The following is a 25668-nucleotide window of genomic DNA, read 5'->3' on the forward strand; positions in this document are numbered from 1 at the left end:
AGGCTCACACTTTTGCCCGGTGCCATGTGCTGGTGACTTTAAACTTAAACCTTTGCTTGTGTACAATTCGGTAAATTCCAGGGCTTTCAAGGAACAATTCTCCCGGTGAATCGGAAATCCAATCCTAAGGCATGAGCCAGTAGGAATATCTCTGAGGATTGTAGGGGCAGCACGGTAGCACAGTGGTTAACACAGTTGCTTCACAGCTCCAGGGTCCCAGGTTCCATTCCCGACTGGGTCACTGTCAGTGCGGAGTCTGCACGTTCTCCCCTTGTATGTGTGGGTTTCCTCCGGGTGTTCCGGTTTCCTCCCACAGTCCAAAGATGTGTGGGTTAGGTGGATTGGCCATGCTAAATTGCCCTTAGTGTCCAAAAAAAAAATTAAGTGGGGGTTACTGGGTTACGGGGATAGGGTACATAAGTGGGCTTGAGTAGGCTGCTCTTTGTAAGGGCCGGTGTAGACTCAATCGGCCGAATAGCCTCCTTCTGCACTGTAAATTCTATGATTCTATTCTATGATTCTATGATTAGTTTAACCATCATTTTGTGTCAAGCGTCAGGAATTAGTGCGGCAAAATCAGTCTTGCATTTAAAGGATTCTTAACCCTCGACAATGCTCTTGGTCATCCAAACACCCTTGATGACATGCATCCTGACATCAAAGTGGTGTTTTTTTGCGCCCAAAGCTACCTTACTGTTGCAACCGATGGACTGGGGGTAATTGTGTTCATTAAAACCTACTATGTTAGGCGCATATTTGCCCAGGCCATCAGGGCGACTGAGAAGAAAGGTGAACCAACTCTGAAGGGATTCTTGAAGGCTTCAACATTTAAGAACGTAGATGAGGCATGGAATGAAGTCACAATCAAATTTGCACGGTGTTTGGAAAAAACTATCCGGAGTTTGTGTATTAAAGGGCTTTACAGATACCATTGAAGGGGTAACCAGAAATTTTGTAGAAATTAGCAAAAAACTCAACTTAGACGTTGCATCAGAGGATGTTGCTGAATTCCTGGCATCACATTCTGAAAAATGAACTAATGAAGACCTCATTGAATTTGAATAGCAGGAAGTGGCAGAGGAATAAGAAGATGCACCCACTATTGAAGAGACACCTCCTCGTAAAGTTGTGACAGCACAAGTGTTGGCTGAGGCATTTCAAATTTAGAAGCTGCCATGTCCCTGTTTGTGGATCATGATCCCACTTTTAAATGCAATGCATCAGTGAATAAGAGCATAGACAAAATGAACAGTTTGCTATTGAGAGATTTACAAGGAAAAGAGAACCAAACTTCCCTGGTCACTTTCCTGAAGAAAGCAAACAAGACTCGTGCAAAAACCTGCAGCCAAGTGTCCTAAGACTCCAACCAGGAACCCTTCAAAATGTCCAAACAAGCCCTTCAAAAAGTTCAGCAAAGTCACCTCAAAGAAGTTTTCTAAATCACCTCAAAAACCCCTGAAATCCTTACCCAGTCAGACCCACCCATCAGTTCAGGAATGTTGAAAAATTAAGGCTTTAACAATTGTCTATGCTTTTTTTTAGTTGATTTGTCGGTAATGTACAGTGCACAATACTAGGAATTTTTACGTGAATAAATACCTTAATGTTACTGGTCCATAATTGATTGAATACAAAATTCTGGGTTATTTTGGTGAAAATAGGGTATCAGGACTTGGTTCAGGAACCAATCCGCCATTACATTATTCTTATGCGATTATGATGCTTTGACTTGAGACGTGGTTTTCAGGAAACAATTGTGCTATAAGTCCGAGGACTGCCTGTAGTACGACCTTTTATCCAGTCAGTTTGTTACTTGGGGTTGGGGTCCTGACTTTGTGTGGGTGGCCTCACAATTTAAGATTCCCTGTTCAGATGGTGCTTATTTTCATCTTTCTCAGTCGGGAAGAACCACACTTCAGATTGGAGAAGGACTCCCCACCGACAAAGCAACGCTGATAGTAGTTCACACAGATGGGAGCATTGTGGAAACGACTGGATTGAAAACACCAAGCGCACCTATAACTCCAGGTACTGTCCTGTGCTGATCACTTCTCGGTACAATCAGGGGAAGAAGAGCTGGCAGGGGGATTGAATCATGAGAAGCACTGGAAGGAATGCTCTTTGGCTGCGGGGGGGAAGCGGAGGGGCGTTGTTGAGTGAATATAGCTGCTATGCTGCAAGGTTACTTTTGATTGATACTCCAATCATGCTACCTAAAATTTAAAGCACCAACCAGTGCCTTTTGTCATTAAACGATGCAAATTTCAGCTCCCCTCCTCACAATCACCCCAAACTAGTACCCGTATCCTTCAAAACAAACCAATGACAACTACTTGAATTTCAACAGCAAAGCATCCCTCGGTGGCTCACGAGCATTATTGAATGAAAGGTGACACTGCACCATGCAAAAAGATATGAGGACATGTGATCAAAAGTTTGGTCAAATATATTGGTTTTGAGAAGGACCTTAAAGAGAAGAGAGGGGCAGACAGGTTTAGTGAGCAAATTCCCGCGCTTAGGCCTAGGCAACTAAATACATGGCGCCAGTGGTGGAGTGATTAAAACCACGGGTGTGCAAAAGGCCCAAATTGGAGGAATGGAGGTATCTCGGCAGGTTTTAGGGCTGCAGAAAGACAGTATCATGAAGGTATTTGAAATGAGTCTCATCAAAGTCCTCTACAATTGTAGCAAGACATCTTTATTCTTATACTTCAAACCCAACATGGCATTTCTTTCCTAATGTTTGCTTTATTTGCATACTAACTTCTTGTGTTCTTAGTACAAATACGCCCAAATCACTCAGGACATCAACATTTAGAAGTTTCACACCTTTAAAAAAACATTCTGCTTTTCCATCCTTACGACCAAAGTGAATAACCTCACACTCCCCACATTAGTTTCCATCTGCCATCTTGTTGCCCACTCATTTAACTTGTCTATATCTCTTTGCAGTCTCCTTATGTCGTCCTCACAGCTTATATTCCAATCTAGTTTTTTGTTGTCAGCAAACGTAGATGAAGAGATTGAGTAATGTATCCAAGTCATAAATACTGTAACAGCAGAGGCCCCTGCACTGATCATCGTCGCCATCCAGCTTGAAAATGCCACGTCTACTCATATTCTGTTTTCTGTCGATTAACCAATCTTCATCCATGCTAATATGTCGACTCCCAACTCCACGGGTGGGATTTACCTACCACCCCGCCGCATGTTTTTTGGCAGCAGAGATGACAGCCCGCATGCGTGAACTACAGACCCCACCATTGTCAATGGGATTTCCTGGTGACACCACCCCTCGTCGCCGAGAAATCCGTGCGCTGGCGTGGGACCGGAATTTCCCGCTAGCGTGAACAGCTGATAAGTCTCCCTATGTGTCCTTATCTTGCATATCAACCTTTCATGTGGCACTTAATAAGTTTAAAAAATCTTTATTGTCACAAGTCGGCTTACATTAACACTGCAATGAAGTTACAGTGAAAAGCCCCTAGTCGCCATATTCCGGCTTCTGTTCTGGTACACAGAGAGAGAATACAGAATGTCCAAATTACCTAACAGCACGTCTTTCGGGACTTGTGGGAGGAAACTGGAGCACCCGGAGGAAGCCCATGCAGACACAGGGAGAACGTGCAGACTCCACACAGAGAGTGACCCAAGCCAGGAATCAAACCTGGGACCTGGCGCTGTTTTGCTGAATGCCTTCTGGGAGTCCAAGTATATTACATGGACTGGTTCCCAAATCCAACAGATACCTCAAGAGCGGGATTTTCCAGCCCTACCAGCGACGTGCTTCATTGTGGGTGGGACAGGAAAATTTGGAGAACAGCCAAAAGTCTATTCAAATTTTCAATTTGAAAACATATATTCAGTTTTGAATCTACTGATTCTCATAAGTCGTGGCTAACTGCACTTCTAAATTTTCCTCCTTAAAGCCTAATATTGTCATCAGCCCCCTCTTCCTCCTCCGTGGTTTAAAATCAAGATTCATAGCTCGCCTAGATATAAGGATATAATGAGGAATCTGTACAAGACATTGGTTAGACCACAGTTGAGTGCAATGTGTATCATTGGGTGTTTTGTGATAGAAAGAGTCACATAAAAGGTGTGGAGTAGCATGATGGGAGTGGAAGCATTTAGTTAGCTTGGAAACTTGTTTTTATAAAAGGGAAATTGCGCGTGACAAAAAAAGAGCTTTTTGAGATGTAATTGTCAGAATCGATAAAAGGGAACCAGGAGAATGAATATAAGCTGTGAGGAGGACACAAGGAGGCTGTTATAAACAAATTAAATAAATGGACAACAAGATAGCAAGTGGAGTCTAATTGCCACAGGTCAAAGTTTGGAACAATTTATGGTTCTCGAGCCTGCACTTCTCAACAGTGCACCGTATTTACCATCCAATTAAGGATGGTGGACAATATACAGACACGGGATTGCCAATGGAGGGCCTGAAGAAATGGCAGCTAGTGGACTCACTGGGAGAGGTAAGTTGCTGAGGCAGTGGGTGACCTTGGGATCATCTTGATAAGGCGGTGGACTCAAATAGGCTCAGACAATAGGCTCTCACCATCACCTACCCCCTTACCCCCCTGCGACGAATAGCTCCCCCAAACTGATAAGGGCAGAATCAATTTGATTAGAGTTAAGAGACATTAGAGGTACTGTTACGCTGCTGGGTATATTCTCTAGGCCGCCAACACATGGAAAGATTTGGAAGAGCATATTTTTGAGGAAATTATAGTGGTGCAAAAGCTATAGAATCGTTATAATAAGGGAAATTAATTATCCTAATATTGACTAGGATAGTAATAATATAAAGGGCAGAGAGAGGGAAGAGTTTGTATTCAAGAGAATTTTCTCGATCTGTATAGTTCTGCACCACTGAGAAAGGAGGCACTTATGGATCTGGAGAATGAGGTGACAGATGAGTGAGTGTCACGAGGGAAAAATTTAGGGGACAATGATTATAGTATGCAAAAATTTAGATTAGCTGATGGAAAAGAACACCAGGCAACCCAGAGTAAAAATAATTATTTGGGGAGGGCCAATTTCAATGGGGTAAGAAAGGATCTGTCCCAGGTAAGTTGGAATCAAAGATTGGCAGGTAAAACTCAGTGAACAATTGGTTGTTTTAAAGTGGAGATAGTTTGTATAAAGTTTGGCTACATTCCCAATAGAGGGAAGGATGGGCTTATATTTAGTAAGAGGGTGGTTAACGGAGGAGTGGAGTTGATTGGGGACCACAAAGGGGGTTTATGCATAGAGCAGAAGGAATTATTGAGATTCTAAATGGCTACTTAGCAAGGACAAAGTAGCTGTCAAATTTGTGGTGAAAGAGGAGATAGTGCGATATTGGATGAGCTAAAAATTTATAAAGAAAAGGTAAATTTGGTCAGTTATCGGACAAGATCATATGCAGGTGAGGATGCGGAGAGAAGTAAGGGGAGAAATTGCAGGAGCACTGACCATATATTTTTATACCGGGTGATGCCAGAGCACTGGAGAATTGCAAATCTTACATCCATGTTCAAAAAAGGGTATAAGGAAAAGCCCAGTGACTATCATAGCATTTACAGTGCAGAAGGAGGCCATTCGGCCCGTTGAGTCTGCACCGGCTCTTGGAAAGAGCACCCTACCCAAGGTCAACACTTCCACCCTATCCCCATAACCCAGCAGCCCCACCCAACACTAAGGGCAATTTTGGACACTAAGGGCACTTTATCATGGCCAGTCCACCTAACCTGCACAACTTTGGACTGTGGGAGGAAACCGGAGCACCCGGAGGAAACCCACGCACATACGGGGAGGATGTGCAGACTCCGTACAGACAGTGACCCAAGCCGGTAGGTCACTCAGTTTAATCATAGTGGTGGGAATGCATTTAAGAACAATGTTCCAGGACTAAATTTTAAAACGTATTTTATTACAAACTTATATCAAAGCAGGTTACAGCAAGTAAACACCACGGGAAACTTACTTCCTAACAATCAACTATACAGTTTGTACAGATTTTTCTCCTTTTTCACCACCCCTCCTCTCCCCATCACCTACCCCCCAGCCCCCTGCGACGAACAGTTCCTCAAACACGGTCACAAATATCCCCCACATTTTCTCAAACTCCCCTGCTGAGCCCCTTAATTCATACTTTATTTTCTTTGACCGCAGGAAGTCGTACAGGCCACCCAAGCATGCTGCTTGGCGATGCCGACCGCCACTCCAGCAAAATACGCTGCCGTGCAATCAGAGGCAAGGGGCACGACATCGGCCTTCGTCCTCTTCATGAGCTCCGGCTTCTCTGAAATCCCAAATATTGCCACCAAAGAGTTCGCATCCACACCCTCCCACTATCCTGGCTAAGACCGCGAACACTCCCACCCATAACCTTCCTAATTTTTCGCAAACCCAAAACATGTGCGTGTGATTCGCTGGCCCCCGCCCACACGTCTCACACTCAGCTGCTACCCCCTGAAAGAACCCACTCATTCTCGCCCGAGTTATATGCACCCTGTGCACCACCTTAAACCTTTTACCCTTCGCAGTGCCTCACTCCATACTCCCCAATTGATCTCCATTCCCAACTCCGCTTCTCATTTCTCCTTGATCTTCACCACTGCTCACCTCCCTGCTCCCCCAGCCACTTATATATATTCCCAATTTATCCCTCCCCTTCCACATCCGGAAGCAGCAATCGCTCCAGCAGGCTATATCCCGTCAACCTAGGGAACCCTCTCCAGACCTTTCGTGCAAATGCCCTAACCTGCAGATGCCTGAACTCACTACCCCTCGGCAGCTCTACCCTCTCCCTTAGCTCCTCCAGACTGGCGAACCCTTCCTCCAAATACCCTTCTGCACCTTGATCAGCCCCATTTCCTTCCACCTCCTTGATACACTATCCATCCCTCCGGCTCAAACACATGATTCTCGCACAGCGGCGTGAGCACCGACATCCCTTCCACCCTAAAACACCTCCACAGCTGATTCCATATCTTCACCGTGGACTGCATCACTGGGCTCCCTGAATACCTACTCGGAGCCATTGGCAATGCTGCCATCACCATAGCCCTCAAACTGGACCCCTTACTCTACCCCTTCTCCTTCCCACCACCGCCGCACCTTGTCCACATTCGCCGCCCAATAATAATGAAGCAAGTTCGGCAACGCCAACTCCCCCTGCTGCCTCTGCCTCTGTAGCAGGGTCCTCCCCACCCTTGGCATGTTCCCCGCCCATACAAAGTCCGAGATGATCGTGTCCACTCTCTGACAAAAGGCCTTTGGTATAGAGATCGGGAGAGCCTGAAAGATAAACAGGAACCTCGGCAGAATATTCATTTTCACCACTTGGATCCTCCCTGCCAATGTTAAGCGCAGTGTATCCCACCTCCTAAGATCCTCCCTGGCCTCCTCCACCAGCTTCATTAACTTCCACTTATGGAGCCCCGTCCATTCCCTCGCTACCTGAATCCCCAAAAACCTAAACCGATCCCTCGCTACCGTAAATGGCATCCCCCCTAAATTATCCCACTGTGCCAGCTCATTCACCGGGAATACCTCGCTTTTCCCTACATTCAGCTTGTACCCCGAAAACCCTCCAAACCTCCCCAACAGGCCCATAATCCTTCCCATACTCTCCAACGGAACCGAAACATACAACAAGAGGTCATCGGCATAGAGCGACACCTGATGCTCCCTCTGTCCCCTCATTGCCACTCTGCCAACCCCCTGAGAGCCATCGCCAATGGCTCTGTGGCCAGCGCAAACAGCAGCGGCGACAGCAGGCACCCCTGCCTCGTACCTCTGTGTAAGTCAAATCTTCATGAGCTCATATAATTCGTCCTCACCCTCGCTCTTGACACCACATACAGCAACCGCACCCATGCCACAAATCTCGGCCCAAACCCAAACCTTCCCGAAACTTTGAACAAGTACCGCTACTCCACCCGATCAAATGCATTCTCTGTGCCCGTGGACACCACCACCTCCGGTACCAGAGGCCCCGACGAATTCATCACCACTTTCAAACAGCCGTCTTATATTACTCGCGAGCTGCCTGCCCTTCATGAAGCCTGTTTGATCCTCTGCAACCACCCCTGGGATACAATCATCCATCCTCCCTGCCAACAACTTAGCCAATACTTTCACATCCGTGTTCAATAGTGATATGGGTCTATACGACCCACATTCCACCGGACCCTTCCGTTTTTTGGGGATTAGTGTGATTACTGCCTGCATCATCGTCTCCGGCAACTCGCCCTTCTCCAGTGCTTCATTAAACGCCCCCAACAGATGTGGTGCCAGGTCCGCCGCAAATTCCTTATAAAATTCCACCGGGTACCCATCAGGCCCAGGGGTCTTCCCCGACTTCATACCCCTGATACTATCCAGCACCTCCCTCAGCCCCAGCGGCTCCTCCAATGCCTGCCTCTTTGCTTCCTCCACCTGGGGAAATTCCAGCTTGTCCAGAAACCGCCCCATGCCCCCCTCCTCTCACCCCGGATACGCCTCATAAAGTCTTTGGTAATACTCTCTAAATGCCTCATTTATCTTCCCTGGCTCCGACACCACGCCCCCAGCCCCAGTCCATATCGTCAACATTTCCCTGGGCGTAGCTTGCTTCCGCAGCTGGTGCGCTAGCATGCAGCTCGCCTTTTCCCCATACTCGTATTGCACCCCTCTTGCCCTACGCAGTTGCCCTACCGCCCTCCCCGTTGTCAGCCTGTCAAACTGCCCCTACAACGTTTTCCTCCTCGCCAATCTGTCCACGGCGGGCACCCTTGAATATTCCCTGTCCACCTCCACTATCTCGCTCACTAGACGGTCATGTTCCGCCCTCCTTTCTTTATCCGCAAGAACCGTAAACAAAATAATTTATCCCCGGACCACTGCTTTCAGTGCTTCCCAAAAAATGCCCACCGACACCTCCCCATTCTGATTCAACTCCACATGATCCCTAATCGCCAACCGCACCTTATCACAAAAACCTCCATCCGCCAACAACCCCGAGTCAAACCTCCACGCAGGCCTCTGCTCTCATCCCGTTCTAAACCGAATGTCCAGCCAGTGCGATGCATGGTCCGAGATAGCTATCCCCGCATACGCTGCCCCCTCCACCCCAACTAAAATCTTCCGATTCACTACAAAGTAGTCAATCTTCAAATACACCTTATAGACGTGTGGAAAGAAGGAATACTCCCTTCCCCCCGGGTACTGAATGCGCCATGGATCCACCATACTCACCCCCCCCCCCCCCCCCCCCCCCCCTCGCCATTCGTACCCTACTCATCGACCTGGGGCTCGATCTATCCACCCTCGGCTCCAGGACACAGTTAAAATCTCCTCCCATGATCAACTGGTGTGTGGCCAAATCCGGGATTGCTGCCAGCAACCCCCTCATAAAACCCACATCATCCCTATTTGGGGCATACACATTTACCAACACAACCGGTGCCCCTTCCAATACCCCACTCCCAATCACATATCTTCCACCCGGATCCCCCACCTCCATTGCACTCGCAAATCCCTTTTTGTTTTGCTCATTAAAATCGCCACAACCCTCGATTTCAAATCAAACCCCGAGTGAAAAACCTGCCTGACCCACCCCTTCCTTAACCTAACCTGGTCCTTCACATTGAGGTGTGTCTCCTGCAGAAAGACCATCCCCTCAAGCTCCTGAGGTGCGCAAACACCCGTGACCTTTTAACCGGCCCATTCAGTCCCCGGACGTTCCACGTTACCAACCTTACCGGAGGCTTGCGACTCCAATCCCCTCTACCGTCCGTCATCTTCCCTACTTAACTCCCGCCCCCTTAATTCCACCCATCCTAGCCCATCCCAGATGCTCCCTTTCGTTCCAGGACTAAATTAACAGTCACTCAGACACATGTGGATTAATTAGGGAAACCCAGCATAGATATGGGGCGCGATTCTCCGCTCCCACGTCGGTTGGGAGAATCCCCTGGCACGCCATTTTTCCCCGTGACGCCGGTCCGACGCCCTCCCACGATTCACCCAAGCGGCGAGAACGGCCCCGTCGGGTTCTGCGCTCCGCAGGCCGGAGAATCGCCCGCGGCACCCAAAATGGCGATTCTCCACTACACCTGCTATTCTCCGGCCCGGACGGGCCGAGCGGCCTGCCCAAAACGACGGCTTCCCGCCGGCGCCATCCACACCTGGTCGCTGCCGGTGGGAACAGCACGGGAACGTTGGGTGGGGGCTGGGGGGGGTTCTTTCACCGGGGTAGGACTCAAAAGGGGTCTGGCCCGCGATCGGTGCCCACCGATCGGCGGGCTGGCCTCTCTGAAGAAGGACCTCCTTTCCTCCGTGCCCCGCAAGATCCATCTGACATCTTCTTGCGCGGGTGACGCTAGTTATGGCAGTTACGCGGCGCCGGCCGCGTGATTTAAGTGCCGCCGCTTTTACGCGGCGCCAATGCCCGGCGCGTGTTGACGACGCTGCTTTCACGACATGCCCCCCGAGTTTCTCGCGGCCCCGATCCTAGCCCATTTTCGGGCCCTGAATCGGTCGAGATCGGGGCCGTTTCGCGCCGTTGTGGACCTCGATGGCGTTCACAAGGGAGTGGGCACTTAGTCGCGGGAGCGGAGAATCGCGCCCATGGTAAATTAATCATGTTTAATTAATTTGATTGAGAACGTTGCTGATGGTAATGTGGTTCATGTGGACACGGACTTCCAAAAGGCATTGATTAAGTACCGTATAAGAGGCTTGTCAGCAAAGTTGAAGCCCATGCAATAAAAGGAACAGTGTCTGCATGAAATAGGAAGTTGATTGCGTGGCAAGAAACCAAGAGTTGCTTTTTGGACTGAAGGAAACTTATAGTTGTGTTCCTTAGGGGTCGGAACAAGTACCACTGTTTTTGTTGATCCATTTGATGACCTGGACTTGGATATACAGGGCACAACTTCAAAGTCTTCAGAGGACATCGGTTGGTGGAATGGGCAAACAATGGGCAGATGCAATTTAATACAGAGATCTGTGAAATAATACATTTTGGCAGCGTGAATGAGGAAAGGCAAAATACTGGAAAGTATTCAATTCCAAAGGGAGTGCAGAACACAGACCTGGGACATATGTGCACAAATCATTGAAGGTGGCTAGTTGAGAAAGTGGCATGAATGGGATATAGGATTCTGGACTTTCTAAATAGGCATAGGCTACAAAAGCAAGGAAGTTATGGTCAACCTTTAAGGAACATTGATTCAACCTCAACTGGTGTGGTGTGCCCACTTCTAAGCATGATACTTACAGAAGGATATGAAGGCAATAGAGAGGGTGTAGAAAATTCCATGAGATAGTTCCAGAGATGAGGGGCCTCAGTCACGAGGGTAGGTTGGAGAAGCCACAGCTGTTCTTCTTAGAGAAGATGTGATGATAGAACATTTTAGGAATATTAGCTTCTAAATATTGGACAATTTAATGGTTAACAGCCTGGGGTGAGAAGGTGCTTCCTTTCAGTGGTCAGGGTTTTAAAAAGGATTTTATTTTGCTTCGAGGAAAAGTGGAGAAATTGACCAAGGAATGTATTTTCCAGCCATGGCTAATGCCTGGTGGTTTGCCTGGCGAAGTCCCTGGGGAGTTGAAGTGCTTTTCAGCCCCTGGAGAGAATTTGTTTTTTTAGCTTGGGGAGATGAGGTCATTACTGTGAGGAGCCAATGAAGGCACTGAGACATTCTGAGAAGCTGTGGAGAAAGGCAGTATTGGAGAAAGCTGTGGAGACAGTGTTGGAGAAAGGGCTTTTGAAGTGAAGTCTGACCTGGCAATATTTGTGGGGTATTTTAGGACCACAGATATCGGCAGTTTACTTTCCCAGGAAGCTAGGGGAAAAAGCAGAGCATTCTTATCTAAAGACAAGGAAGAGGCTGAAACAACTGAGTTGAAGCAGCAATTTGAAGTTATTCAGCCAGAGTCTGAAGGGGTTCTAACAAGAGCCATAATCAGTTCTGTACTGCGAGTATTACTCTATGCCCTGCTAATTTTATGCTGGATTAAGAGCTGTAATGTTTCTTTTGGATTTTTAGATTCTTTTAGATTCCAGCATTCGCAGTAATTTGCTTTTATATTTATGTTTCTTTTTTGTTGTTTAATGGGAAAATAATATTTAAAAGTTTAATATTGTATTTATAATAAAGGTTTGTTTCAGAAATACCAAAGCCCTATTTTTTTCATGCAATCACCCCTGGAGCGAATCATTCTTTCTGCACAGTCTTAAAATACACTAAAATATTGGGGTTTCGGTCCTGTATCCTAGGCACAGTTAGGGTTTGGTCTGGGATTGTAATAAAATTGGAGACTCTTCCGGGATCTTAATTATAATTCTTTATTTGGCTGAGCGTCATTGAACTTAAAGTGAGTGTGTGTGGAATGATTGCATTCTTTCAGGTTTTGAAATTTAAATAAGGAGTGACTGGAGATGGGTCTTTCAGTTGCAAAAGTTTTAGTGGAAGCAATTACCCGGGATGGTTTACAAAGGAAGACAAAAGCCAAACTTCTGGGTTTTGCGGAGAAGCTGCAGTTAACTTTATCGAAAGGGGTGAGGAAGGTAGAGATAATACAAGTCATAGCTTAATATTTAAATTTGCCACAGACATAGCCTGAATTATTAGAAATAGCTAGAATTCAATTACAAATAGAAATGAAGAAATTGGAAATAGAAGCAAAGGAAAAGGAAAGATTGGCAAAGGCAGAAGAGAAGGATTAAGGGAGGGAAAAAAAGGAAAAAGAGAGGGCAGAAAAGGAAAAAGAGAGGGTTTTTCAAAATGAAATGGAAAGGAGGAATATTGAGGTAGAAATGGACGGATCAACAAAGGAAGAAAGGGATAAAGAAAGAGACAGAGAATTTCAACTTTGGAAACTGGCACTGCAAGGAGATTATCAATTTAAAACATTAGAGTTAAAGGCAAAAGCTGTGGAAGGTCTAGAGGAAGAAGAAATACTTCCTGGTCAAAAGCTTAGTAGGGATATGTTTAAATATATTCAAGCATTCGGGCAGCACGGTAGCACAAGTGGATAGCTTGTGGCTTCACAGCGCCAGGGTCCCAGGTTTGATTCCCCGCTGGGGTCACTGTCTGTGCGGAGTCTGCACGTTCTCCCTGTGTCTGTGTGGGTTTCCTCCGGGTGCTCTAGTTTCCTCCCACAGTCCAAAGACGTGCAGGTTAGGTGGATTGGCCATGATAAATTGCCCTTTGTGACCAAAAAGGTTAGGAGGGCTTATTGGGTTACGGGGATGGGGTGGAAGTGAGGGCTTAAGTGGGTCGGTGCAGATTCGATGGGCCAAATGGCCTCCTTCTGCACTGTATAATCTATGTTCTATGTTCATTGCCAAGATTTGATGAGAAAGATGTGGTGGAAGCCTTTTTCATTTTATTTGAGAAAGTGGCTAAACAATCGAACTGGCCACAGACCATGTGGGTAGTGTTGGTTCAAACAAAGTTGGTAGGTAGAGCTAGCAAAGTGTTTGCATCACTATCAGAGGAGGTTTCTAGGGATTATAATAAGGTGAGAAAAGCCATATTGAGTGCGTTTGCTAGTGTCAGAAGTCTACAGACAAACGTTTAGCAATCTAACAAAAGAACCATGTGAGACAGATGTAAAATTCAAGAGAATTAAACAAAATAATTTTGATAGGTGGATAAGAGCATTAAAAATAGACCAAACATATGACGCTCTATGGGAAACAATTATTTTGGAGGAATTTAAAGATTCACTCCCCGCAGCAGTGAGAAATCGTGTGGAAGAGCAAAGAATCAAAACTGCTAGACACGCCGCAGAAATGGCTGATGAGTTTGAATTGGTTCATAAAACAGAGTTTGGTTTTCAATATCAATTTCAATCTGTGAAGGATAGAAACTGGGGAAATGAGAAATTCATAGGTGGTCAATGCAAGTGAGGTTTAGTTGGTGATTTAAGGAATGTGTGCCTCAGAGTAAAAGGGAAACCTAGGATAGTGGTAGAGAGATAAGAAAACAAGTGTTTTCATTATAATAAAGTTGGGCATGTGAAGTCGCAGTGCTGGAGGCTTAAGAAAAGTAGTGGGAAGACAGAATTGGTAAAACAGGATAAGCAGGTGGGTTTTATGATAGTGGGGAGAAAAGGCGTTGTCCCAGTGGAAGAGTTGCAACAGAGTGCACAGCCTGTTCAAAGGCTGAATAAGCAGGTTCCAGAAACATTTAAGGATTTTATTTGTGAGGGTAAGGTTTACTCGTGTGTACAAGGTGGAGTAGGTAAGGAGATTAAGATTTTACGGGATACAGGAGCAAGTCAATCTACTAATATGTGGAATTAGTGGTGAGAACAGTAGTATGCCACTATGTAAGGTAAGGTTAGAGAGTCCGTGAAAAGTGGTGAAGTGGTAGTAGGAGTAATCGAAACATTATCCTTTTCAGGGTACAATTCATCCAAAGTCATGAGATAGCTGGATCACAGGTGGGCATGCAGCCTATTGGGGTTCAAAAGCCAGTGGAAAGTCAAACAATTGAGATGTTTCAAGAAATATGCCCGGGAATGTTTCCTGATTGTGTTGTAACCAGATCACAAAGCTACAGGCCGAAACAAGAGGAAGAGAACTTGAGGAGTGCTGATAGGGAGGCCGAGGTTCAGTTGTCAGAAACCAAGAGAGGGATTCTACGTCATGCCCGTCAATGTTCTGGTCTGGCGCATCCCCGCCAGCAGCGGGATCCTCAGTCACGCCAATGGGGTTTCCCATTGTGGGCACCCCCACGCCATCGGGAAATCTGCGGGCGTGAATGCAATGCCGGCGAAACGGAGGATCCCGCTGACGGAGAATCCAGCCCATGTTTGATCAGATGTTCAGTAAAGAACAAGAGCAGGTGGTGAATGAAGCTGATATCTTTAGTTCAAACAAGTTGGTTGAATTACAACAGAAAGATTCGGAGATAAAGCAGTTATATAAGAAAGCATATACCGAAATGGAATCTGAGTGTATAGCAGAGTGTTTTTACTTTAGAAATAATGGGCGAGATTCTCCGACCCCCCGCCGGGACGGAGAATCGCCGGGGGCTGTCGTGAATCTCGCCCCCGCCGATTGCCGAAGTCTCCGGCACCGGATATTCGGCGGGGGCGGGAATCGCGCCGCGCCGGTTGGCGGGCCCCCCTGCTCGATTCTCCGGCCCGGATGGGCCGAGGTCCCGCCGCTAAAATGCCTGTCTCGCCGGCATAAATGAAACCACTTACCTTATCGGCGGGACAAGGCAGCATGGGCGGGCTCCGGGGTCCTGGGGGGGGTGTGGGGCGATCTGGCCCCGGAGGGTGCCCCCACGGTGGCCTGGCCCGCGATCGGGGCCCACCGATCCGCGGGCGGACCTGTGCCGTGGGGGCGCTCTTTCCCTTCCGCCTCCGCCACGGTCCTTAAGGTTGGGGCTTGGCCCCCAAAGATGCGGAGCATTCCGCCTTTGGGGCGGCGCGATGCCCGTCTGATTTGCGCCATTTTGGGCGCCAGTCGGCGGACATCGCGCCGTTTCCAGAGAATTTTGCCCAATGTATTAGTGAGAAAATGGAGACCGTTACTTATTCAAGCAGATGAGAAATGGGCAGATATCCATCAAGTGGTTTTACCGGTAGGTTATCAAAAGGAGGTTTGCTGGTAGCGCATGAGTTTCCAGGAAGAGGTCATTAAGGAATAAGGAAAACTCAAGCAAAAATACAAAAATATTTTTATTGGCCTAGACTGCATAAGGATGTAGTTGAGTTTTGCCGTACATGTCACACATGTCAGATAATAGGGAAACCTCTGGCGGTAATCAAACCAGCCTTTAATACCCATTCCAGCATTTGAATAACCTATTATTAGGGTCTTACTTGATTGCGTGGATCCCCTGCCTAAAATCAAAAGTGGGAATCTGTATCTGTTGACTATAATGAATGTGTTGACTAGATTTGCGGAGGCAATTCCATTAAGAAACATTGGGCGGAATTCTCTGAAAATGGGGCTATGTCCCCACGCTCATGAGAAAACAGGCACGAATCATCCTGGACTTTCCTGGAGAATGTCCAGAGTGATTCTCCGTATTGAAGGGGGCTGGCAGGGTCCCGGAGTAGTCCATGCAGCTCCGGCTGCCGATACGGGGCCCTGCACTTCTGGCCGTGGGCCTGCGGCGGCGGCGGCCCCGCACAACATGGTGGACCCACACAGCAAGCCGGCCCCAACAATATAGGACCCCCCGCAAATCGCGCGCGCCCGCTGATCGATGGCCACCGATTGCGAGCCTGGCCGTCCTGGAGGCCCCCCCAACCAGGGATTAAATTGGGAAGTATGAAAGTAATTATGCATGATGTAGATATAGGAAATGCTACTCCCATTAGACAACATCCATACAGACGCAATCCACTATAGTTAGAACAGGTACAAACAGAGATGGCTGATTTATGTAAATGCAAAACAGAACTCCTTGTCAACGTTAATGACGAGCTGAAGGCTAGGGAGCAGCTCGCATTGGAGCTTCATCAGGCAGAAGGTATCAGTGCTGGTTACACAAGAGAAAGCTAGCTTGGAAAGGCAGATTTGGGAGAAAATTGTGATCCAAAAACTGAGATCATATTTCATAGGAACTCCAGCATACCAGCAGTCACCTGCATGAGCTAGAAGAGGAGCAACAACAACTTCAATAAGAGAGGGAGTTGCAGTGAAAGAAAATGCAGGAACTGTGGAGCTCCAAATTCCTATCATGGTAGCCACAGGAAGTGATGATATTCTATCTGGTCAGGAGGGAAGATGAAGCACTGGAGCTGTCTCACTGTTTCATAGAGAGAACCTTCAGTGGTGGAATACTGGATCCAAAGGCTGAAGGGCTTGTACTAAATTAACTCGTCTTCAAGCAGCTTTAGAAAATTTCTGGAAGCTATCACAGAAACTCCCTACCTGCTTGATAATGTCAGGATTACTTAGACAGAACTTATGCGAGAGTCTGTCCGAAGTGAAGTCTGATCTGGCAATCCTTGTGTTTTTTATTGACCACAGATAAAGGCAATTTTCTTTCCCAGTAGGATATGACAGGGAATAAAGAGGAATAATATTTTAAAAGCATGAGCAGTCGTATTTGAAGACAAGAGGCTGAAACAACCGAGTTGAAGCAGCTATTTGAAGACTTTAAGCCAGAGTCTGAAGGAGTTCTAACAAGAGCCAGAATCTCTTCTGTACCGCAGTATGCCCTGCTAATTTTAAGGTGGATTAAGAGTTGTATATTTCTTATTATTTCATGGGAAATCGTTAAGGAGCAATTGTAAGCTTTTTTTTCGGATGTGAAGTTAAATGTTTAATATTGTATTTATAATAAAGGTTTGTTTTAAGGGTAGGTGAATTGGCCACGCTAAATTACCCCTTAATTGGAAAAAAAAGAATTGGGTACTTAGAACATAGAAAATACAGCACAGAACAGGCCCTTCGGCCCACGATGTTGTGCCGAACCTTTGTCCTAGATTAATCATAGATTATCATTGAATTTACAGTGCAGAAGGAGGCCATTCGGCCGGTTGAGTCTGCACCGGCTCTTGGAAAGAGCACCCTACCCAAACTCAACACCTCCACCCAACACCAAGGGCAATTTGGACATTAAGGGCAATTTATCATTGGCCAATTCACCTAACCCGCACATCTTTGGACTGTGGGAGGAAACCGGAGCACCCGGAGGAAACCCACGCAGACACGGGGAGGACGTGCAGACTCCGCACAGACAGTGACCCAAGCCGGAATCGAACCTGGGACCCTGGAGCTGTGAAGCAATTGTGCTATCCACAATGCTACCGTGCTGCCCTTGAGAACAAATAAATCTACACTATATCATTTTACCGAATCCATGTACCTATCCAATAGCTGCTTGAAGGTCCCTAATGTTTCCGACTCAACTACTTCCACAGGCAGTGCATTCCATGCCCCCACTACTCTCTGGGTAAAGAACCTACCTCTGATATCCCTCCTATATCTTCGACCTTTCACCTTAAATTTATGTCCCCTTGTCATGGTTTGTTCCACCCGGGGAAAAAGTCTCTGACTGTCTACTCTATCTATTCCCCTGATCATCTTATAAACCTCTATCAAGTCGCCCCTCATCCTTCTCCGTTCTAATGAGAAAAGGCCTAGCACCCTCAACCTTTCCTCGTAAGACCTACTCTCCATTCCAGGCAACATCCTGGTAAATCTTCTTTGCACCTTTTCCAAAGCTTCCACATCCTCCCTAAAATGAGGCGACCAAAACTGTACACAATACTCCAAATGTGGCCTTACCAAAGTTTTGTACAGCTGCATCATCACCTCACGGCTCTTAAATTCAATCCCTCTGTTAATGAACGCGAGCACACCATAGGCCTTCTTCACAGCTCTATCCACTTGAGTGGCAACTTTCAAAGATGTATGAACGTAGACCCCAAGATCTCTCTGCTCCTCCACATTGCCAAGAACTCTACCGTTAACCCTGTATTCCGCATTCATATTTGTCCTTCCAAAATGGACAACCTCACACTTTTCAGGGTTAAACTCCATCTGCCACTTCTCAGCCCAGCTCTGCATCCTATCTATAGTACTCTAAATATATTTTTTAAAACCCATAATATCACCGGTATGATGGTTTAAAAAAAAGGTATTGTTTTAGAAATACCAAAACCCTATTTTTTTCAGGGATTCTCACCTGGAGCGAATCATTCTTTTCAGCAGAATCTTCAAATAAACTAAAATATTGGGGTTTTGATCCAGTATCCTAGCCACTATTGGGATCGCAATAAAGGGAAGGTGGCGAGAAGGTTTGGTAGAAATGCTCAAAATCATGAGGGCTTTGGACCGAGAAGATAGGGTGAAACTGTTCCCATTGGTGGAAGGGCTGGAACCAGAAGATGCCAATTTAAGATAATTGAAAAAAGAACCAGAGATGACATGAGGAAGAACATTTTTACACAGCAAGTGGTTAGCATCTGGAATGCACTGCCTGATAGTGTGGTGAGGCTAGATTTAATTGGGGCTGTCAAAAGGGAATTGGATAATTATCTGAAGAGAAACATTTTTGCAGGTCTACAGGAAAAGGGAAGGCAGAGGGACCTGCAGAACTGCTCTCGTAGAGGACATGTGGGCCAAATAAATTCCTGTGTTGTAACCATTCAATTATTTTATCAGTGTAAGGGGGAATGCCTCCAAATGAATTTGTTTCACTATTCTGATCCTTTATGCTGCCATTTACAGAAGTTGCTGATGGCCCCCTGACCTTCAGGTACCTCTGAAGTGTTGCCAGACTATAGATACACTGGGCTGATGGGGGCTGCAAGGCGGATAGGATCTTGAACAATGCCAGCAAACATGTCTCCTTCTCTGAAAATGGTTGCTAACTGAGGCATTAAATGTCTTTATTACCTGGCTGCCTCTGGCGAATGGATTGCCAATTCACCTGATAACCTGCCTTGGAAAGCTCATCCAGAGGCAGGGCTACGTGGAGGAGCTGTCCTGTTGGGGATTTTCCTTTTTCCCAGTGCCCCCACCTCTAAACCTGTGACAAAATCCCCCCCTTCCCCCGATATCTTTGAACCTATGTCACTTCAAGAGAAAAGACAGATTATCTTGCCATTATTTTGGTCCTGTTTGTGGATCTTACTGTGCAAAAATGAAATGAATGAAAATCGCTTATTGTCACAAGTAGGCTTCAAATGAAGTTACTGTGAAAAGCCCCTAGTCGCCACATTTCGACGCCTGTTCGGGGAGGCTGGTACGGGGCTGGTGCATGAACTAGCTGTCACTTTTTTAAAATTACAACAGTGACTACAGTTTGAAAGTACTTCATTGACTGTAGAGTTTTAGTATGTTCAAAGATTGTGAAAGGCATTATCTAAATGATAGTCTTTTCCTATTGTGTTTGCTGTCAACTGCTCGAAGCATGTGATGCAAATGGACACAGTAACCTGGATTTTCACAGAATTTGGAAAATTCCAGGGAGCTTCCAGAATGATGGGTACTTCCAGAGATTCCACTCTTATTTCCAACCAATTCTATTTTCACCTTGTGGAGGGGAGAATGGGGGTGGGGTTGGACAGAGGAACAGGGACAGGGTATAATTCCTACATGTGGGAATCCTGAACTCAGCTGGACCATTTGAACTCAGCGCTGAGTGGAAGTTATGTATCTTTAGAGAAATTGTATATGCTCTTGAAGGGTGGGTAAGGTCTGTAAAACTGTCAAGTTATTTAAATGTACATCCCTTAAAAAGTAAATAAAACTGTCTCTGTGAGATTTGAAAATAAATGTAATAATTTTTTAAAGAAGTTTAGAGTACCCAGGGCGTCATTCTCCGACCCCCCGCCGGGTCGGAGAATGGCCGTTGGCCGCCGTGAATCCCGCCCCCGCCGAAGTCTCCGAAGGGAAAAAAGTCGGCGGGGCGTTAATGGCGCCGCTGCCGCGGAGAATGTCACGGGTCTGCGCAAGGCAGCCGATTTTCGGCCTGCCGATATTCTCCCTTCCGGATGGGCCGAAGTCCCGTCGACGTGATGACCGTTCACGTCGACGTGAATCAAACCTCCTTTTCATCGGCGTGACCCGGTGCTCCAGGCTCACGCCGACCAGCGAGGAGGTGAGTGACGGCCTGGGGGGTTGGCTCTGGGCAGGAAATGGCGTGGCCGCAGACTGATTGCGTGAGGAGAGGTGTGTCTCGGCTTGTGTGTGTGTGTGTGTGTGCGGCGGGGGGGGGGGGGGGGGTGGTTAGAGTAGGCTGGGCTCCGGGGGAGTGCCGGGAGGGGGTCCGTGCTGGGGTGGAGGTTGGGGGTTGGAGGGGGTCCGTGCTGGGGTGGAGGTTGGGGGTTGGAGGGGGTCCGTGCCGGGGTGGAGGTTGGGGGGGGGGTGTCCGTGCCGGGGTGGAGGATGGGGAGGGGGTCCGTGCCGGGGTGGAGGTTGGGGGGGGGTCCGTGCCGGGGTGGAGGTTGGGGAGGGGGTCCGGGGTGGAGGTTGGGGAGGGGGTCCGTGCCGGGGTGGAGGTTGGGGAGGGGGTCCGTGCCGGGGTGGATGTTGGGGAGGGGGTCCGTGCTGGGGTGGAGGTTGGGGAGGGGGTCCGTGCTGGGGTGGAGGTTGGGGGGGGGGTCCGTGCTGGGGTGGAGGTTGGGGGGGGGGGGGTCCGTGCTGGGGTGGAGGTTGAGGGTTGGAGGGGGTCCGTGCCGGGGTGGAGGTTGGGGAGGGGGTCCGTGCTGGGGTGGAGGTTGGGGAGGGGGTCCGTGCCGGGGTGGAGGTTGGGGGTTGGGGGGGGTCCGTGCCGGGGTGGAGGTTGGGGAGGGGGTCCGTGCTGGGGTGGAGGTTGGGGAGGGGGTCCGTGCTGGGGTGGAGGTTGGGGAGGGGGTCCGTGCTGGGGTGGAGGTTGGGGAGGGGGTCCGTGCTGGGGTGGAGGTTGGGGGGGGTGTCCGTGCCGGGGTGGAGGATGGGGAGGGGGTCCGTGCTGGGGTGGAGGTTGGGGAGGGGGTCCGTGCCGGGGTGGAGGTTGGGGGGGGGTCCGTGACGGGGTGGAGGTTGGGGAGGGGGTCCGGGGTGGAGGTTGGGGAGGGGGTCCGTGCCGGGGTGGAGGTTGGGGAGGGGGTCCGTGCCGGGGTGGATGTTGGGGAGGGGGTCCGTGCTGGGGTGGAGGTTGGGGAGGTGGTCCGTGCTGGGGTGGAGGTTGGGGGGGGGGTCCGTGCTGGGGTGGACGTTGGGGGGGGGGGGGTCCGTGCTGGGGTGGAGGTTGAGGAGGGGGTCCGTGCCGGGGTGGAGGTTGGGGGGGGGGTCCGTGCTGGGGTGGAGGTTGGGGAGGGGGTCCGTGCCGGGGTGGAGGTTGGGGGTTGGGGGGGGGGGTCCGTGCCGGGGTGGAGGTTGGGGAGGGGGTCCGTGCCGGGGTGGAGGTTGGGGAGGGGGTCCGTGCTGGGGTGGAGGTTGGGGAGGGGGTCCGTGCTGGGGTGGAGGTTGGGGAGGGGGTCCATGCTGGGGTGGAGGTTGGGGAGGGGGTCCGTGCTGGGGTGGCGGTTGGGGAGGGGGTCCGTGCCGGGGTGGAGGTTGGGGGTTAGGGGGGGTCCGTGCCAGGGTGGAGGTTGGGGAGGGGGTCCGTGCTGGGGTGGAGGTTGGGGAGGGGGTCCGTGCTGGGGTGGAGGTTGGGGATGGGGTCCGTGCTGGGGTGGAGGTTGGGGAGGGGGTCCGTGCCGAGGAGGGTGATGGGAGGGCAAATGAGTTGGTCCACCTGGCCAGGTGCCAGCCTCCAACAGTTGGACCCATGCGGTCCATGCCACCTGGCTGGGGGGAGGAGGGGATATGGGCAATGATGACATGTCGTCGTTCCCCTCCCCCCCACCAGGCCGTCATGTTTTCAGACCATCCAGCGATGTTGGCCGCCGTGGTGGCAGCCGCTCATGTCTATGTTGCCCTGGATGAGGAGGAGGAGGAGGAGGAGCGTGCCAGAGAGGCGGCGCAGGCTGCCGCAGAGGGGCAGGCGGCAGCCGCCCAGGCTGGAGGGACACCTGACCGACAGGACGAGGAGGGGGAGGAGGACGTCGCGGCCCCACGGCAACGGAGGCACCCGAGGGCGCCCCGTGTGTACCGGCCCCGGCAGTCATACCAGGACCTCACGGACCGGGAATGCAGGAGGAGACTCCTGATGAGCCGGGAAACCGTGGCACACATCTGCCACCTGCTGGCACACCTGTCACCGCGTGGCACTGGCGGGGGACACCCTCTCCCCGTGTCCGTCAATGTTACGGTGGCCCTGAACTTTTATGCAACGGGGTCATTCCAGGCACCGAGTGGGGACCTGTCCGGCATATCGCAGACATCGGTGCACCGGTGCATCCGGGCAGTGACAGATGCCCTTTATGCCATGGCGCACCGCTACATCCGCTTCCCCGTGGACCGGGCCAGCCAAGATGCCCGGGCCGTGGGCTTCTCTGCCGTTGCCGGGTTCCCCATGGTCCAGGGCGCGATCGATGGGATGCACGTCGCCGTGCGGCCACCTGCAGATAACAGGGCCGTGTTCACTAATAGGAAGGGGACGTATTCGATGAACGTACAGGTGGTCTGTGACCACCGCATGATGATCCTGCACGTCTGCGCCCGTCACCCAGGCAGTGTACACGACTCATTCATGTTGTCGCGGTCATCCATCCCCGGCATGTACGAGGGACGCCATCCCCGGCTGAGGGGCTGGTTGCTGGGCGACAGGGGCTACCCATTGCGATCGTGGCTGATGACGCCTATACGGAGGCCACGCAATGAGGCGGAGAACCGCTACAATGATGCCCATGTAGCGACAAGGGGAGTGATAGAGAGGTGCTTTGGCGTGCTGAAGATGCGTTTCAGGTGCCTGGACCTCTCTGGGGGCGCCCTCCAGTATCGGTCAGATAGGGTCGGCCGCATCATTGTGGTGTGCTGCGTCCTGCACAACATAGCCCAGCAGAGGGGCGATGTGCCGCAGGCAGAGGAGGGCGGAGTGGAGGAGCAGCAGGAAGAGGCACAGTCCTCCCCAGATGAGGGGGATGGGGCAATGGTCAGGGCAGACGGGGTAGACACAGGCGGGTGGCTGTCCACCGTTACCGGCTGGCCCAGCGGGCACGGGACAGACTGATAGCCGCCCGCTTCACTGACTAGATGGGCGTGGGAATCGGGTAGTATGGCCACAGACCGCACACCATGGCAACAGCCGACCACCCACACCCCCCACCCATCCACCCACCCAGCACCCTCACCCCCCTCCCCACACACCCCACCCGCATGCACACCCCCCCCCCCCCCCCCCCAATTGCCGATCCACCGGCGGCACAACGGGCCGGGCTCACCCAGTTGCGGGTGGACGCGTGTCCATCGCAGGCCATGGAGGATGATGACAACCCGCCCTGCGATGAGCTCCTGGCTCTACATCGTTGGACTATGTCTGACCCATGGCCACAGTACCACCATCCACCCGGACCATCCTGCATGCGGCTGTGACACTGCAGCGCACGGTCCCGTCCTCTGCCCGGGGGATGTTGATGGCGGCCCAGGGGGAAGGGGGCAGACTCACCTGGGGCTGAGGTAAGACCACCCCTCACACACACACTTGCGCTCAACGTACATGACACCCCCGCACACTTTGGACAGAGCACAAAGGCAGCTTCGGTAGGTGTAACATTGACTTTAATAACCAAAGGAGTTCATGCACGTGCCCCAACCCCTAAAACTCATCTGTGCCCTGCACCCGTGCCAACTTACTCAGTGTCTAATTGTTTGGCCTTACGGGCCGTTTGACTACGTCTACGTGGTTCCCCAGACGGTACAGCAGAACTGGAGGTGGACTCCTGTGATTCCTGCCCTCTGACACTGGATCCCTTTGGCGGCCGTTTCCTGGGGCGTCCTGGCCTAGATGGGCCAGGCTGCGGCCCGGGCGACTGGGATGGCGAGCTGCCAGCCCGTCCTGCCCGTTGCCCACCCGATGCACCTGGGACGGAAGGGGGGGAGTCCGAGGTGTCGCGGTGTACCGGGACCTCCCCTACAGAGGGAGCCGGGACGGACCACACCACCACCTCCTCCCTCGGGGTGCCCGATGGCCCCCAGGCCTCTACATGGGTGGGGGATGCGAACGGACTGGCCATCCGACGCCCCCCCGACATCTGGCGCTGCCAGTCCTGGAGGCCCGTGCTGGTATCGACAGGGGTCTGCAGGTTTGCAGCCATGGAGCTCAGGGTGTTGTCAAACCCTGTCTGTGACAGTGCGACGCCGGCTCGCACATGGCCACTGGCGCCGATGCCCTCAGCGATGGCCTACTGAGACTGGGCCATGGCCTGCTGAGACTGGGCCATGGCCTGCAGAGACTGGGTCATGGCCTGCAGAGACTGGGCTATGGCCTGCTGAGACTGGGCCATGGCCTGCTGAGACTGGGCTATGGCGTTGAGCGCCTCTGCCATCTGGCGCTGGCACTGGCTCATGGCCTCCTGTGAGAGGGCAGCCATTTCCTGGGCCACAGACGCCGCCTGCACGGAAGGCCCCAGGCCTCGCAAACCGTTCCCCATGTCTGACACCGTCGCACCTATTGCCTCCACCGCGGACGCCACCCGTGCGGTGTCAGCCTGGGTGGCACGCATGACCGGGACCACTCCCAGCTCCTGGACGCGGGTGGACTCCTCCACCTGCGACCGCAGCCGCCGCAAGCCACCCGTCACCCTATTCGCTCGTCTCCGTGTCGGTGGTTGCATCGGATCTATGTGTGGGTGTGGTAACTGCAGGAACCCGGGATCCATCTGGGCGGCAGATGTTCGCTTGGCCTGGGCTGCCCTCCGACCGCCCGGTCCCTCTGCTGCTCCTACCTCCACCTGCTGTACCGGGACGGCTGTGTTGTGCGCACCAGTGAGTGTACCAGACGCCTCATCACTAAAGTGCCCAACCGTGGTGAGTGTTTCTGCGATGGTGGAGGGTGTTGGTGACAGCAGGGGCGTTGTGTCGTGCTCTTCGTCCCACTCTGACTCCATGGCACTTTGGGGTGGGGGTTCGTCTCCACCCATCCACTCTGAGTCACTGTCCGGTATTTCGTCTTCCCGGGTAGGGGTGTCCCGGGTAGTGCTGTCCCGGGTAGTGCTGTCCCGGGTAGTGCTGTCCCGGGTAGTGCTGTCCCGGGTAGTGCTGTCCCGGGTAGTGCTGTCCCGGGTAGGGGTGTCCTGGGTAGTGCTGTCCCGGGTAGTGCTGTCCCGGGTAGTGCT

General features: G+C 50.8%; 1 protein-coding gene across 2 annotated transcripts in view; it reads left to right on the forward strand.

The window, feature by feature from the left end:
• The window catches only part of LOC140384428 (deformed epidermal autoregulatory factor 1 homolog), a 201151-nt gene that overhangs the window by 39627 nt on the left and 135856 nt on the right, over positions 1-25668 (forward strand). For both annotated transcript variants that reach the window (XM_072466115.1, XM_072466116.1), the window contains exon 3: positions 1899-2028. In XM_072466115.1, the coding sequence (XP_072322216.1) occupies positions 1899-2028 (130 nt within the window). The remainder of the gene's footprint in view (positions 1-1898; positions 2029-25668) is intronic.

Source organism: Scyliorhinus torazame, chromosome 10 (assembly GCF_047496885.1).
Source record: "Scyliorhinus torazame isolate Kashiwa2021f chromosome 10, sScyTor2.1, whole genome shotgun sequence".
NCBI lineage: Eukaryota > Metazoa > Chordata > Chondrichthyes > Carcharhiniformes > Scyliorhinidae > Scyliorhinus > Scyliorhinus torazame.